This window comes from Mustelus asterias, chromosome 12, assembly GCF_964213995.1.
Source record: "Mustelus asterias chromosome 12, sMusAst1.hap1.1, whole genome shotgun sequence".
In the NCBI taxonomy this organism is placed as follows: domain Eukaryota; kingdom Metazoa; phylum Chordata; class Chondrichthyes; order Carcharhiniformes; family Triakidae; genus Mustelus; species Mustelus asterias.
Window position 1 is genome coordinate 102,205,674 of NC_135812.1, and position 15,950 is coordinate 102,221,623.

At 48.7% G+C, this 15,950-nt stretch overlaps 1 protein-coding gene across 6 annotated transcripts in view; it reads left to right on the forward strand.

Moving 5' to 3' along the window:
• The window catches only part of gcgra (glucagon receptor a), a 132,737-nt gene that overhangs the window by 89,431 nt on the left and 27,356 nt on the right, over positions 1-15,950 (forward strand). For all 6 annotated transcript variants that reach the window (XM_078225748.1, XM_078225752.1, XM_078225747.1 and 3 more), the window contains one exon: positions 10,799-10,956. In XM_078225748.1, coding sequence (XP_078081874.1) covers positions 10,903-10,956 — 54 coding nt within the window. In that variant the 5' untranslated portion in view covers positions 10,799-10,902. The remainder of the gene's footprint in view (positions 1-10,798; positions 10,957-15,950) is intronic.

A 15,950-nucleotide genomic window follows, 5' to 3' on the forward strand; every position in this document is an offset into this window, starting at 1 on the left:
GACTTCTCAGCAGTAACTTCTTTTGTCTCTGCTCCTGTTCACCCGGCAGTGAGGATTCTCCAGTTATCAACCAATCGAAGAACTAACTTCCCAAAGTAAGTGAAAGAAAGGTTTAATAAAGAACCTTCATTCCCCCAACACTTGGGCCACACAAATACCACCCGCAAGCCCCACCTGCTTTCTATTTATACCGGGCCAGCTGGTCAGCTGACCACCACATCAAGTTGCCATTGGTTACATTGTCTACCGGGTCAGCTGACCCTCGCAACACGTTATTGGTTACATTATAACATTTGTGACTCTTGCATCTATCGGAATTCCGATGTGATTTTACTCTCTTTCAGTCACACCAAGATAATAGAGGCCTTTTGAACTTTCACTTTATCCATCCTCAAAGACTGGCGCCACCCCGATCCCCTCCACCCTCACTCCCTAACACTCCATTTAATTTGTGTGGCGGGCTTGTGGGCATCTTCTGTTTCCGAGGTACATGAACTGGGATCTTCCCCTGACATGGAGGCCGCTACTTCTTATCTGGGCAGCAAATGTGAAGAGTTAGCTACACCAGTGGGGTGGCACGGTGGCACAGTGATTAGCACTGCTGCCTCACAGCGCCAGGGACCCGGGTTTGATTCCCGGCTTGGGTCACTGTCTGTGCCAAGCCTACACGTTCTCCCCGTGTCTGCGTGGGTTTCCTCCGGGTGCTCCGGTTTCCTCCCACACTCCAAAGATGTGGATTGGCCATGTTCCATTGCCCCTTAGTGTCCCAAGATCTGTAGGTCACGAGGATAAGCGAGGTACGTGTGGAAGACCTGGGTGGGATGCTCTCTCAGAGAGTCAGTGCAGACTCAATGGGCTGAATGGCCTCCTTCTGCACTGTAGGGATTCTATTATTCAATGATTCAATGTTATTAAAACAAAAATTCAACCTTCCGTCTAGTGCATATTGTTCTTTTATTAAGTCATGGCCTGTTTATAGTGTTCTGTATATAACAGCCTTAGCTTGAGGGTTGTTTTTTTATATTCACTGTGTGAATATACACAACACACACCAGCCCAACTATTAGCTGCTTTAACAGGCAGTTTTATACTCTGTCCGTTTTGTATCAGATTGCCAAATTATATTCCCTTGACCCAGCCACTAAAACCTTCACCTTTCTCTTCCTGTCACATGATGGTGGAGCCAACTGTCACCAGGTTCTGCTCCATTGGCCCAGAAATTTGTCAGGAATGACAGGAGATACAAACTCCACCAAAAGGGCTGCTTCGCGGCGAGGGAATTGCAACAAGTAAACAGCAGGGGGAACAAAACCCGCCCGCAATCCTGACACTGAACAGTGACGGAGAGCGGGCTCTGAGGTTTGGCTAACAGCATAAACTAATTGACCCGTTGCTTGTGCGATTAAGGCAGACCATGAACTTCCCAGCAAGAAGCAGCTTGGGCTGGGAGCGTGCTCCATCTGTTGTCCCCTGGCTGCTGTGAAGCATTTTAATTGACAGAAAATGACTAAACCACCTGTAAGTAAAATCTGCAGGCAGGACGGCACACACAGGGACTCCAGCCATCACTGCAATTGGCATCTGCTTGATTACATGCTGAGGACATCTTAATTACAAGGCTAACACTGTCAAGGTAATTTTTATTGGTTTATATAAGGCCACAGAGGAAGCAAAGAGGCTGCAAGGGATGGAAACTGCCAAAGTGTCTGTATAAGTGTCTTTAACATTTAAGAAAAACTTGGACGGGTTCATGGATGAGAGGGGTGTGGAGGGATATGGTCCAAGTGCAGGTCGGTGGGACTAGGCAAAAAATGGTTCGGCACAGACAAGAAGGGCCAAAAGGCCTGTTTCTGAGCTGTAATTTTCTATGGTTCTAAGCAGGTGGTAAACGCAATATACTGTGGGGATGTGAGAAATTATAGAGTCATAGAGGTTTACAGCATGGAAACAGGCCCTTCAGCCCAACCTGTCCATACCACCCCTTTTTTAAACCACTAAGCTAGTCCCAATTGCCCGCATTTGGCCCATATCCCTCTATACCCATCTTACCCGTGTAACTGTCTAAACGCTTTTTAAAAGACAAAATTGTACCCGCCTCTACTACTATCTCTGGCAGCTTGTTCCAGACACCCTCTGTGTGAAAAGATTGCCCCTCTGGACCCCTTTGTATCTCTATCGACTTTACTAGGGAGAAGTTTAAAGTTTATATATTAATGTCACAAGTAGGCTTACATTAACACTGCAATGAAGTTACTGTGAAAATCCCCTAGTTGCCACACTCCGGCGCCTGTCCGGGTACACTGAGGGAGAGTTTAGCATGGCCAATGCACCTAACCAACACGTCTTTCGAACTGTCAGAGGAAACCGGAGCACCCGGAGGAAACCCATGGAAAAGAAGATGTTTTAAAAGGCAAGAGAGGATTGAATGTTGAAATTTGGAGGACACAGTACATGACTTGTGCCTGAATCACTGGAGGTTAACGTACAGGTACAGTAGGCAGTTGGGAAAACAAGAAAACAGTTAGAAAAAGCCCTCCATCCATTGACTCTGTCTACACTTCCCGCTGCCTTGGAAAAGCAGCCAGCATAATCAAGGACCCCACGCACCCCGGACATTCTCTCTTCCACCTTCTTCCGTCAGGAAAAAGATACAAAAGTCTGAGGTCACGTGCCAACCGACTCAAGAACAGCTTCTTCCCTGCTGCCATCAGACTTCTGAATGGACTTACCTTGTTTTAAGTTGATCCTTCTCTACACCCTAGTTATGACTGTAACACTACATTCTGCACTCTCTCCTTTCCTTCTCTATGAATGGTATGCTTTGTCTGCATAGCGCGCAAGGAACAATACTTTTCACTGTATGCTAATACATGTGACAATAATAAATCAAATCAAATCAGAGGGTGGTGAATCTTTGGAACCCTCTTCCTCCGAGGACAGTGGATGTTCAAATCATTCAATATATTTAACCTAAGATTGATAGATGTTTGGAATCGTAAGAAAATCAAGGGCTCTGGAGGACAGGGTGTGAAAGTGGAGTTAATCTAAAAGTTCAACCTTTAGATTGAATGGTGGAGCTGACTCAAGGGGATGTACGGCCTACACCTGCTTCTATTTCTTATATGGAACGGAATGAGGCCACTCAGCCCATCATCCCAATTCTAGCTCTTGGAAAGAGCTATCCAATTAATTCTCCTCAGCTTTCGTCATAGCCTTGCGAATACTCAGCCCCCTGACCCCCTGTCAATTACTTATCCAATTCTTTTCTGAGAGTTACAGATGAATCTGCTTCCACCATCTCTCCAGGTGGCGCACTCCAGAGCAAAACCAGTTCCTCAATAAAACAATCCCTCCTTATCTCACTGCTCATTTTTTTCTGGCAATCCTCTGTGTCCATTGGTCACCGACTCTTCCGCCAGTGGAAACAATTTCTCTTTATTTAGACAAACATAAATCTTCACGACTTTGAAAACCTTGAGCAAATCTCAACGTTCTCTGCCGGAGGAGCACGTTTCCAGTTTCTCTGCTCTCTCCTTGTAACTGGAATCCCTCGACCCGACTCCCATTAAAATAATCTGGAATTAAATGTCTGCTGATGACCATGAAGCCATCGTCGATGGTTGTCGAAACTCATCTGATTCACTCTGTCCTTTAGGGAACCAGAACTTACCCGTCTGGCCTACATGTGACTCCAGATCCACAACAATCAGGGTGGCACGGTGGCACAGTGGTTAGCGCTGCTGCCTCACAGCGCCAGGGACCCGGGTTCAATTCCCACCTCGGGTCACTGTCTGTGAGTTTGTACATTCTCCCCGTGCCTGCGTGGGTTTCCTCTGGGTGCTCCAGTTTCCTCCCACAGTCCAAAGATGTGCAGGGTTAGGTGGACTGGCCATGCTAAATCGACCCTAGTGTCAGGGGGACTAGCTAGGGTAAATGCATGGGGTTATGGGGATAGGGGCTGAGTGGGATTGTGGCTGGTGCAGACTCGATGGGCCGAATGGCTGTAGGGATTCTATGAAACAATGCGGTTGAGTCTCAAATGCCCTCTGAAATGAAGGGCAGTTAGGGATGGGCAATAAATGTTGGCCCAGCCAGCGACGCCCACATTAAAAAATTTGAATAAATCTCCCTCTGTGTCCTCTCTGCGACCTTTTCTAATGGCGCAATGCTGAGAATCGGAGCCAGTGCTCCAGCTGGACTCGAACCAGCCACATTGAAAATCAGAAAGCAGGAAGAAGCAGGTCATCCGGCATCTGAAAGGGAAAAATCAGGAAAAATTTCCGATGTCAGTCTTTATCAGGGGTAAGATGGTGAGACAAGGAAAGGAAGTTAAGTATCCCGGATTGATGGTGGTTGTCATGGTGAACAAGTCTTGTTAGATTAGCACTGCTGCCTCACAGCGCCAAGGACCCAGGTTCAATTCCGGCCCCGGGACACTGTCTGTGCGGAGTCTGCACGTTCTCCCCGTGTCTGCGTGGGTTTCCTCCGGGTGCTCCGGTTTCCTCCCACACTCCAAAGATGTGCGGGTTAAGCGGATTGGCCATGCTAAATTGATCCTTAGTATCAAGGGGATTAGCAGGGTAAATGTGTGGGGTTACGGGGATTGTGATCAGTGCAGACTCGATGGGCCGAATGGCCTCCTTCCGCACTGTAGGGATTCTATGATGAATAAAGATTAAAACTGAGGTCAATATTTTTTTAAAAAGAGTAACGGTCCAGCCCCTGTTTAAAACAGGGTGGTTAAATTGAGTGTTCTGTCCATCGGTGGAATGAATAATATAACTCCACTCAGTGTACAGAATTCTCCCAGCCTTGTGGGTATCTTCCAGGCTCTGGAAATGGGAGTGTGGGGGGAGGGGGGTAGTGGGGGGGTGGGGGCGGTGGGGAGGGGGGGGGGGGGGGGGAGGTGTGGGGGGGGGGGTGGGGGGCAGAGGGGGTTGGGGGGGCGGTGGAAGGGGATGGGACACTACAATAAAAACCTCAGACTGGCTTCCCAATGTACTCCCACCTCCTCGTGTTTGCTCAGTCGGTGGGCACACCGTATCAATGTCTTCTCCATTACATTGGGATTGTTAACAGAAGCGGGCGGTGGGTATTTGAGCAGGTATAAATCGGGGATGTGAGGGGCTGCTCCCAGGTTCTGGCTGCGCTCCTGATCTTTGGCCAACAGGTTTGGCGAGGGTGGGAGATCGGAAGAGCTCCTCATGGGTCTGCTCCTAGGCCACTGATTGGTCCAGGGAGCAGGCCATGCAGGGGGTCGCTGGACCTGACTGTCTGCCCCTCTTCCACCTCCACCCTTGCGCCCGGGTGGTCCTGGCGAGAGAACACGCAGTACCCGCCAGTGCGCTTGAGGCCTTGTGCAACTGGGTGGGTGCCACAAGGGCCGGAATACATCATCAGCTCCAGAAACAACAGTTGAATTTAAAGTTTTGTTTTGTGACAGTGCCCCTTTAAGGGGCATTCAATTCCTTAATTAGTTTATTTGTTAATTAGTTTAATGGATTATCAAAGGAGCAAATAAATAGGAGATAGCTGGGACGGGACAGAAGCTGTGAGATTGAAAAAGATCATTAACTCTGTCAGCCCAGGGAAGTTCTGGGCCTTTGTTCCTGCTTCACTGACTGGTTTTAATCCTGTTAACACACAGAGGTGATAGCAACCTACCTGGCGAAGAAGGCAATGCAATCGGGGCAATTAAACAGCCACTGGCTGAACTTAAACAAGACACTCGTGGGACCTCAGCTGGAATAGTGAGGGGAGTTTTCCTGTCCCGCCCGCCACAGCGATTGGAGCGGCCGAGGGGCGGACCACGCAAAGGTCTGTTGATCTCGGGTGGGGTTTTCCGGTTTTGGGGTGAGTGCGGCTGGAAAATCCCGGTTCTAGGCTCCACACGATAGGAAGAATGTGAACATATCATGGAATCATAGCATCCCCACAGTGCAGAAGGAGGCCATTCGGCCCATCGAGTCTGCGCCGACCACAATCCCACCCAGGCCCTATCCCCATAACCCCACGCATTTACCCTAGCTAATCCCCCTGACACAAAGGGGCAATTTAGCACCTAACCCGCACACCTTTGGATACTGGAGGGAGCGCAGAAGAGGTTCACAGGAATGGTTGCAGGGATGAGAAACTTCAGTTATGAGGATGGATTGGAGAGGTTTGGGATTGTTCTCCTTGGGGAGAAGAAGGCGGTGAGGAGATTTGATAGAGATGCTCAAGATCATGAGGGAACTGGACAGCGTAGATCCTGTTTGTAACAGGATCAAGAACAAGAGGGCACAGATTTAAAGTGATTTGCAAAAGAAGGAAATGTGGTGGGAGAGAAGGTTTCTTCACACAGCGAGTGGCTGGGGGTCTGGAATGCACTGCCTGGAAGTGAGGTGGAGGCAGGTTCAATCGAGGCATTCGAGAGGGCGTGAGATGATGACTTGAATGGAGACAACCTGCAGGGGAATGGCGGTAAATCACGATGTTCGCCTGGAGAGCCGGTGCAGGCAGGATGGGCCAAATGGCCTCCTTCTTCACCGTAACTATTCTGTGACTTACCGGCGATTGGTGCAGCAACTTTATCAGAATGCACGCTGCCCCTTGGCTGTGATTCGCCCTCGCGAGTGAGAAGGGGCAGAGGTCAAAGCAGCATTCCTGCTGAAGGAAATCGCAGTGTCTTCAGCAGCAAGTGGGGAGTTTGCTGTCCTCCTTGTGTCACGGTTTTATCTCTGAGGGTGGAATTTCCCCAGAGGCAGATATCTCTGACCGCCCTGGACTTTGTGAGGCCACAGACCCTGTCGCTGATACCAGCGGCAGCTTGTTGTGTAAAACTGAACAAGATGAATAAATAACTTGCATTTCTATAGCGCCTTTTGCAGCCGGAAGACATCCCAAAGTTCCTTACAGCTGATGCTGTGCTGCTGGAATGGTGTCACCGTTGTCATGGAGAAGGCAAGACTCCATTTACACACAGACATAGCGGAGGGGCCGTAGATTTTGCTTAGAATCATAGAATCCCTATAGTGCAGAAGGAGGCCATTCAGCCCATCGAGTCTGGACTGACCACAATCCCACCCAGGCCCCATTCCTGTAACCTCACGTATTTGCATTGTCAATCCCCTGACACTAAGGGTTAATTTAGCATGGCCAATCTACCTAACCTGCTCATCTTTGGAGTGTGGGAGGAAACTGGAGAAAACCCACGCAGACACGGGGAGAATGTGCAAACTCCGCACAGACCAGAATTGAACTCGGGTCCCTGGCACTGGGAGGCAGCAGTGCTAACCACTGTGCCACCTTTTCTACAACTTTGCATTGTCCAGTGCTCAGACTTGCTCCCATTCCCCTTGGGTGGCTTGTTCCAGCATCACCCGTCCGCACGCACGCACATATGGATGCACTAACACACACACGCACATACACATGTGCACACACACGCACACTAACGCATGCACACACGCACATACGCATACACTAACGCACGCACACACACGTACATACACACTAATGCACGCACACACTAATGGCACACACACACACACTAATGGCACACACACATATGCAAGCACACGCACACGCACACGCACACACACATATACAGCCTTGTATCTGATCACCTGGTACTGCAGGAGGAATGATGACTAGTAACAGGACATAACAAGTATTGTCTTCCAGACCATGGGTCCTTCCTTATCCAATGGGCCGTGAGCTAACAATGCCTGACCGCAGCCCAGTGGATGATGCAGATTCTGCCTGTTTGAACATGTCATATCCTCATTCAAGACTCGCTGTAACCTGTTAATGTTTGTTTGATAAGATGACAGGAATTCCCCCTGATGGTCATGTGCTAACTGAGAATGAAGTGTGTTTTAAGAAAGTTCTGAATTAAGTTTGTGTTTGTGACTTCACTCCGTCGCACTCTCCCCTGAAGGCGGGGAGTTTCTCTCGCGCACACAGGGCGGGGCAGAGGGCAGTTCATACCATGTAGGATCACTGGGGGTTGGGGGGTGGACAGATCATACCACGTAGGATCACAGGGGTGCCGATTACACCGTGTCAAAATATTGTGGGTGCAATCTTACCGGCCGTCCATGCCAGGCTCCCGCTGCAGCGAGGTCGAAAAAATTGGCAGGCAGCCAAACCTCCGTTCATCGCGGCAGGATGGGAAAATCCTTGAACAGCCGTAACATTGTGGCCAGGGCGTCCGCTAAGATGTCACAACAACATTACAATTTGGACCAAGAACAAAGGACGCTGGAAAAACTCAGCTGGTCTTGCCAGCATCTATCAGGAGAGAAGCAGAGCCAACGTTTCGAGTCATAGACTCTTCGTCAGAACTGAGAGGAGGAAGAATGTAACCACAACAAAAAACTGCTACTCTCTTTCTCTCCTGATGCCGGCTTGTTGAGTTTTCCCCTCTGTTCTAGTTTCAGACTGCAGTATCCGCAGTATTTAGCTTTACTTTCACAACTTGGACTCCGGTTTAATTATGTAGAATCAGGAACGCTGAAACAGGCCACGTAGCCAATGTTTACAATCTCCAAATACCTCCCTCCTACTCCAATTACCTCTCTAAGGTAAGGACCCCAACTGTTCACATTATGTATTAATAATCTGGAAGAAGGAACTGAATGTATTTGCAGATGATACAAAGTTGGGTGGGAGGGTAAGCTGTGAGGAGGATGCAGAGAATCTTCAGTGATTTGGACAGGCTGAGTAAGTGGGCATCCGCATGGCAGACGCTGTATAATGTGGATAAATGTGAGGTTATGCATTTTGGTAGCAATAATAGGGAGGCAGATTATTACTTGAATGGGTGTAGATTGAGAGAGGTGAATACTCACTTGGAGCCCTCGTTCGCTGAAAGTAAGCGCGCAGGTACAGCAGGCAGTAAAGAAGGCAAATGGTATGTTGGCCTTCACAGCGAGAGGATTTGAGTATAGGGATAGGGATGTTTTGCTGCAATTGTACAGGGTGTTGGTGAGGCCACATCTGGAGTATTGTGTGTAGTTTTGGTCTCCTTATCTGAGGAAGGATGCCCTTGCTATAGAGGGAGTATAGCGAAGGTTTACCAGGCTGGTTCCTGGGATGACAGGTCCGTCATATGAGGAGCGACTAAGTTCGTTAGGATTATATTCACTGGAGTTTAGAAGAGTGAGAGGGGATCTCATAGAAACTTATAAAATTCTAACAGGGTTAAACAAGGTAGATTCAGAAAGAATGTTCCCGATGGTGGGGGAGTCCAGAACTAGGGGTCATAGTTTGAGGATAAGGGGTAAACCTTTTAGAACTGAGATGAGGAGAAATTTCTTCACCCAGAGGGCGGTGAATGTGTGGAATTCACTCCCACAGAATGTAGTTGAGGCCAAAATGTTGTCTGATTTCAAGAAGAAATTAGATACAGCTCTAGGGGCTAAAGGGATCGAGGGATATAGGGGGGGAGGGGGGTTCAGGATATTGAATTTGATGATCAGCCATGATCAAAATGAACGGTGGAGCAGGCTCGAAGGGCCGAATGGCCTCCTCCTGCTTCTAGTTTCTATGTTAAAAGAACAATACTTGACATTGGGAAAACATACTTTCTCCGTGGCGAGCTGTTATGATCAGGAATGTGCTGCCTGGAATTGTCCTGGAAGCAGATTTATCAGTAAAGGAGTTGGTGAAATGCGTGAAGCGGGTGGCACAGTGGGCAGTGTCCTTGCTGCCGAGCCGGAAAATCCGGCTTTGTGTCCCACTCCAGGATGGGAATTTTCCAAATCCCTACCACCACCACCCTCTCCAGCGCCGCCGAGGCTTTCCCCGGCAGTAATGGCCGGTGAGCCATGGAAATCACATCAGCGGGACAGAGGATCCCGCAAGCGTAAAGGGCTGGAACATTCCGGTCCAGGACTCGATGGCCACAGAAGGTGTCTTTATAACACAGCCCCCAAACAGGATTGTTTGCCAACCTGCAAATCATACCAACTGGTTGGCGGTAAGAGCAGGAGTGATGCCTGGTCATGACGCAGAGCAATGCCCCTCAAACTGTAGCTTACACAGGAGGAGGCCATTTGGCCCTTCGAGGCTGCTCTGCCATTCATCACGATCCTGGCTTCAGGCCTGTGACTCATTCCAGAGAAAAACGAGCAATGGAAACAGACATCACCAACATGTGCCCTGTCTGCCGCCTGCCTCCAGGATCTGGGAAGTCTCCCAGTCCTGAATCACGAGGACGGGGAAAGACATAGGAGCAGAATTAGGCCACTCGGCCCATCGAGTCTGCTCCGCCATTCAATCATGGCTGATATTTTTCTCATCCCCATTCTTCTGCCTTTTCCCCATAACCCCTGATCCCCTTATTAATCAAGAACCTTTCTATCTCTGTCTTAAAGACACTCAATGACCCGGCCTCCACAGCCTTCTGCGGCAAAGAGTTCCACAGATTCACCAGTCTCTGGCTGAAGAAATTCTTCCTCATCTCTGTTTTAAAGGATCGTCCCTTTAGCCTGAGGTTGTGCTGAAGAGATGTGAGGAAAGAACAGGAACTAAATGGATTGCTCTTTGAAAGAGCCAGCACAGATCCAATGGATGAATGGCCTCTTTCTAAGCTGTTCTATAATTGTCACCCCCCCCCCCCCCGCATCTCCCCTTCTCCCTCATCTATGGATCATCCCTCCCATTAAACATTCCAGAATTGCTGCAAGTTTATCTGTTGAATTAACTGTGTGTTGTGGTACAGCCGGTGTCACCACGGCTGGTTGCTTTGGTATCCTGTATGGATAGAGTTTGCCTGTGATTGGCTGATTGACTTGCGACCTCTTTGTTTCAGGAGGTGGTGTTAACAGCTCTGGTATCCGTGGCCACTCCGTGTGAGCGTTGAACATTGCTGGAGGTCCCACTCGCACCCATGGTTTTTGGCAGCACAGCAGAGGCATGTCACAGGCGCGATTCCTTATTCTCCTTGTAGCTTTGTCTATGAATTTTCAGGTAAGAACCTCAACCCGAAGCTGCCCAGGTTGGGTATGCAACTTGCATTTATTTTCTTTATTTACTTGACGTGGTCGGGCCAGCATTTATTGCCCTATCCATTTGTCCGTGAACTGAATGACTTTGTTAGGCCATTTCAGAGAATCACACAGTGCAGTAGAGGCCCTCCAGCCCATCGAGTCTGCAACAAACACAAGAAACACCTGACCTCCCACCTAATCCCATTTACCAGCACTTAGCCCATAGCCTTGAATGTTATGACGTGCCAAGTGCGGCACGGTGGCACAGTGTGGCTAGCACTGCTGCCTCACAGTGCCAGGGTCCCAGGTTCAATTCCAGCCTTGGGTCACTGTCTGTGTGGAGTCTGCACATTCTCCCCGTGTCTGCGTGGGTTTCCTCCGGGTGCTCCGGTTTCCTCCCACAGTCCAAAGATTGAAAGGGTGCAGAGGAGATTTACAAGGATGTTGCCTGGATTGAGTGGCATGTCTTATGAGGATAGGCTGAGGGAGCTTGGTCTTTTCTCCTTGGAGAGACGTAGGATGAGAGGAGACCTAATAGAGGTGTATAAGATGTTGAGAGACATAGATCGGGTGGACTCTCAGAGGCTTTTTCCCAGGGTGGAAATGACTGCTACGAGAGGACAGAGGTTTAAGGTGCTGGGGGGTAGGTACAGGGGAGATGTTAGGGGTAGGTTTTTCACACAGAGGGTGGTGGGTGAGTGGAGTCAGCTGCCATCAGTGGTGGTGGAGGCAAACTCAATAGGGTCTTTTAAGAGACTCCTGGATGAGTACATGGGACTTAATAGGATGGCGGGTTATAGGTAGGCCTAAAAGGTAGGGATATGTTCGGCACAACTTGTGGGGCCGAAGGGCCTGTTTTGTGCTGTAGTTTTTCTATGTTTCTATGTGTGGGTTAGGTGGATTGGCTGTGCTAAATTGACCCTAGTGTCAGGGGGATTAGCAGGGTAATTGCATGGGGTTACGGGAACAGGCCCTGGGTGAGACTGTGGTCGGTACAGACTCGATGGGCCAAATGGCCTCCTTCTGTACTGTAGGGTTTCTATGATTCTAAGTGCTCATCCAGGGTATTGCTGTAAATCTGGAGTCACCTACAAGTCAAACCAGGATGAGGGTGGCTGGTTTCTTTGGGAGTGGGAGGAACGGTTTCACCATTAGACTTTTAATTCCAGATTTTTATTGAATTTAAATTCCACCAACAGCCGTGGCGGGATTTGAACCTGGGCCCCCAGAGCATTACTCTGGGTCCTCAGATTACTAGCCCAATGACAATCCTACTTGCCATTCCATCACGCTGGCACAGTGGTTAACACTGCTGTCTCACAGCAAGAAGTCTCACAACACCAGGGATCCGGGTTCGATTCCCGGCTTGGGGTCACTGTCTGTGCGGAGTCTGCACGTTCTCCCCGTGTCTGCGTGGGTTTCCTCCGGGTGCTCCGGGTTTCCTCCCACAGTCTGAAAAATGTATGGGTTAGATGGATTGGCCATTCTAAACTCTCCCTCAGTGTACCCAAACAGGCACCGGAGTGTGGCGACTAGGGGATTTTCACAGTAACTTAATTGCAGTGTGAATGTAAGCCTCCTTGTGACACTAATAAATGAACTTTACTTTACCTAATTGATGATGCTGGAAAGCAGCCCCCGGTGGCTTGTAAACTTGTGGTTTTGGACTGTGTTGAGTGAGCTGTGTCTGACGATTTCCCCCAATACCAGCTGACGTGTACATGCCAATGCAAGGTGCCATCAGGGCCCCCTCTCAATGGGTCCGTTCGTTAATATCCACTTTTGGGCATAGCTGGCAAGGCCGGCATTTGTCTGAAACATCGTGGAGAGTTGAGGGAGAAAAATGAAACTGACCTGGAAAACTCTAACCGACTGTAGAGCAAAAAAACTCTTTCTATGAGTCTGCAGTCCAGGCCTCACATTCGGAGAGGCAAGCTCACGCTGGCCAGTGCTCTAGTGCTGCATTCCCTGAAACTTGGAAGGTGAATAGGTCAAGATTTTCAGGATTTGATGGGGAACAGATTGAGAGACACTGCGGCGGGGGATTTTCCAGGACCGGAAAACCAAATTAAAAGGATTTGAAGTCCACACAACAGAGCAGACAGGGCCTCGGTTTTAATGCCTCGACAGCAGTGGTGGATTAACTACCACCCGGACCCCTAGGCTAAGCGTTAGTAAGGCCCCCTGACCTTGCCCCCTGCCCCATCCTTCGTTGAATAGAATAAAGTGACGTTAGATAACTTATATCGTTGTACTATGTATAATGTGCTACATGTATAATATCATAAAGTTATATGAATCAGTCACAGCCCTTTTATTCATTTATTTTTCATTTTCTTTACATTTGTACTTTAAAAAGCTTCTGTGTTTTTTGGTTTACAAAAGTGTCGATAGCAGCATGTAAATCAACAGATCGAAGCTTGTCTGATTCAATGTGCCTGAGTGCCAGATGACTTAAGTTTCTCATCGCTCATTGCTGAGCGCAAATAGATTTTGATCCTCTTCAGTGCCGAAAATGAACGCTCAGTTAGTGATCATTAAGGACAGATGAATTCTAAAGCAAATGTATGTATTTGGATACAGGGCATTGGTGAGGCCGCAGCTGGAATACTGTGTGCAGTATTGGTCCCCTTATATGAGGAAGGATATATTGGCATTGGAGGGAGTGCAGAGAAGGTTCACCAGGTTGATACCGGAGATGAGGGGTTTGGATTATGAGGAGAGGCTGAGGAGATTGGGTTTGTACTCGTTGGAGTTTAGAAGGATGAGGGGGGATCTTATGGAGACTTATAAGATAATGCGGGGGCTGGATAGGGTGGAGGCGGAGAGATTCTTTCCACTTAGTAAGGAAGTTAAAACGAGAGGACACAACCTCAAAATAAAGGGGGGTCGGTTTAAGACAGAGTTGAGGAGGAACTTCTTCTCCCAGAGGGTGGTGAATCTCTGGAATTCTCTGCCCACTGAGGTGGTGGAGGCTACCTCGCTGAATATGTTTAAAGCGCTGATGGATGGATTCCTGATCGGTAAGGGAATTAAGGGTTATGGGGATCAGGCGGGTAAGTGGTACTGATCCACGTCAGATCAGCCATGATCTTATTGAATGGCGGGGCAGGCTCGAGGGGCTAGATGGCCTACTCCTGCTCCTATTTCTTATGTTCTTATGATACACCTCGTGCAGTGACCATCATCGTGCCGTGGTGTGGGGCTAATACTATGTAAGGGTGAATGTTGAAAAAAGTACTATATGTAACTAAGTACGCACTAACATAAGTATGTATACATGTTATAGCATGACAATAAACTCTTTGTTGCATTTATTTTGTATTTATTTGCATGTAGTACAAGTCCGGGGGTGAAGCTCCTCTATTTATAGGTATTTGTTATATTAATTCACCCACGGGGTATCGTTATGAAAATTTATTCACCCTTAAAAGGGTTAAACCAATATTTGTTTTGCTCTCGGGGCCCCCCTCCCTTCCCCTACTCAGCCTAATGGTTAATCCGCCACTGCTCGACAGCACCTCTGACAGTGCAGCACTCCCTCAGTACTGCACTGGAGTGTCTGCCTGGGTTATATGCTACAAAAGCAAGATGCTGCAATAATGCTGGAACTTGCTCTGCAATTCTGTCAGCATTTCTGCAGAGGGTAACAAGAGTTAATATTTCAGGTTGGTGCTTATTAACTGCTCGAATGTTTTGACTCAAAAGACACAACAACCCACCATGATTGCCATCTTTATAATGAGACAGTCCTCTGTGACCCAGAGACGGTGTCGGTGCTCATAGAAACTAGAAGCAGGAGGAGGCCATTCGGCCCTTCAAGCCTGCCCCACTATTCATTTTGATCGTGGCTGATCATCAAATTCAATATCCTGATCCCCGCCTTCCCCCCGGGGACGCTCTCCGCAAGTGCGCAGCCCGCAGATTCAGACTGCGTACAATATATCATGGAGCAGTTGTGAAATATTAATCCCCTGCTGGCTCAGAGGGATTAATATCAGTTCACTGTGCGTACTCTGCTTTTCCTCATCAGAGTGTCAGCTTTGTCCTGGGAGCAGCCTGGCTGTGTTTCTCCCAGTCTGTCCCAGGTGGTGCCTGTCTCCCGCTGCTCGTGCGCTGAGCAGGGATAGAGAAATGTTCAGCCTTTAGTTACAGGAGACTCGATAAGGTTCAAATGAGAGAGAGCGAGAGAGAGAGAGAGAGAGAGAATGCAGGGTGGGAAGGGGGGGAATTGGAATCCGACATCATCTGAATGAGTTGATGTGGTAGAGAGTCCGCAACCCATGTGTATATCACATTTGTCCTTCACGGGATGTGTGTGTCGCTGGCTAGGCCAGCATTTATTACCCATCTCTAATTGCCCCTTGAGAAGATGGTGGTGAGCTGACTTCTTGAACCGCTGCAGTCCCAGTAGGTACATCCACAGTGCTGTTAGGGAGGGAGTTCCAGGATTTTGGATCCAGTGACAGTGAAGGGACATCAAAAGTCCCTTCAACATCCTAACAATTGACTAAGTTTAAATTCATACCTTCCCTCTCCCCACTTGAGAGGGCAGCGTGGTGGCACAGTGGTTGGCACTGCTGCCTCACAGGGTCAGGGACCCAGGCTCGATTCTGGCCTCAGTGTGGAGTTTGCACATTCTCCCCGTGTCTGTGTGGGTTTCCTCCAGATGCTCCGGTTTCCTTCCACAGTCTAAAGATGTGCAGGTTAGGTGGTTTGGACATAGTAAACTGCCCTTTATTGTCCAAAGCTATGTGGCTTAGGTCAATTGGCCAGGCTAAATTTCCCTTAGTGTCCAAAAATGTGCAGGTTAGGTGGATTGGTCATGGGAAATTTTCCCTTAGTGTTTAAAGCTGTGCAGGTTAGGTGGATTGGCCATGCTAAATGCCCAGGGTTAAGGGGATAGAGCGAGAGATTGGGCTTGGCTCGGGTGCTCTTTCGGAGGGTCAGTGCAGACTAGATGGGCTGAATGGC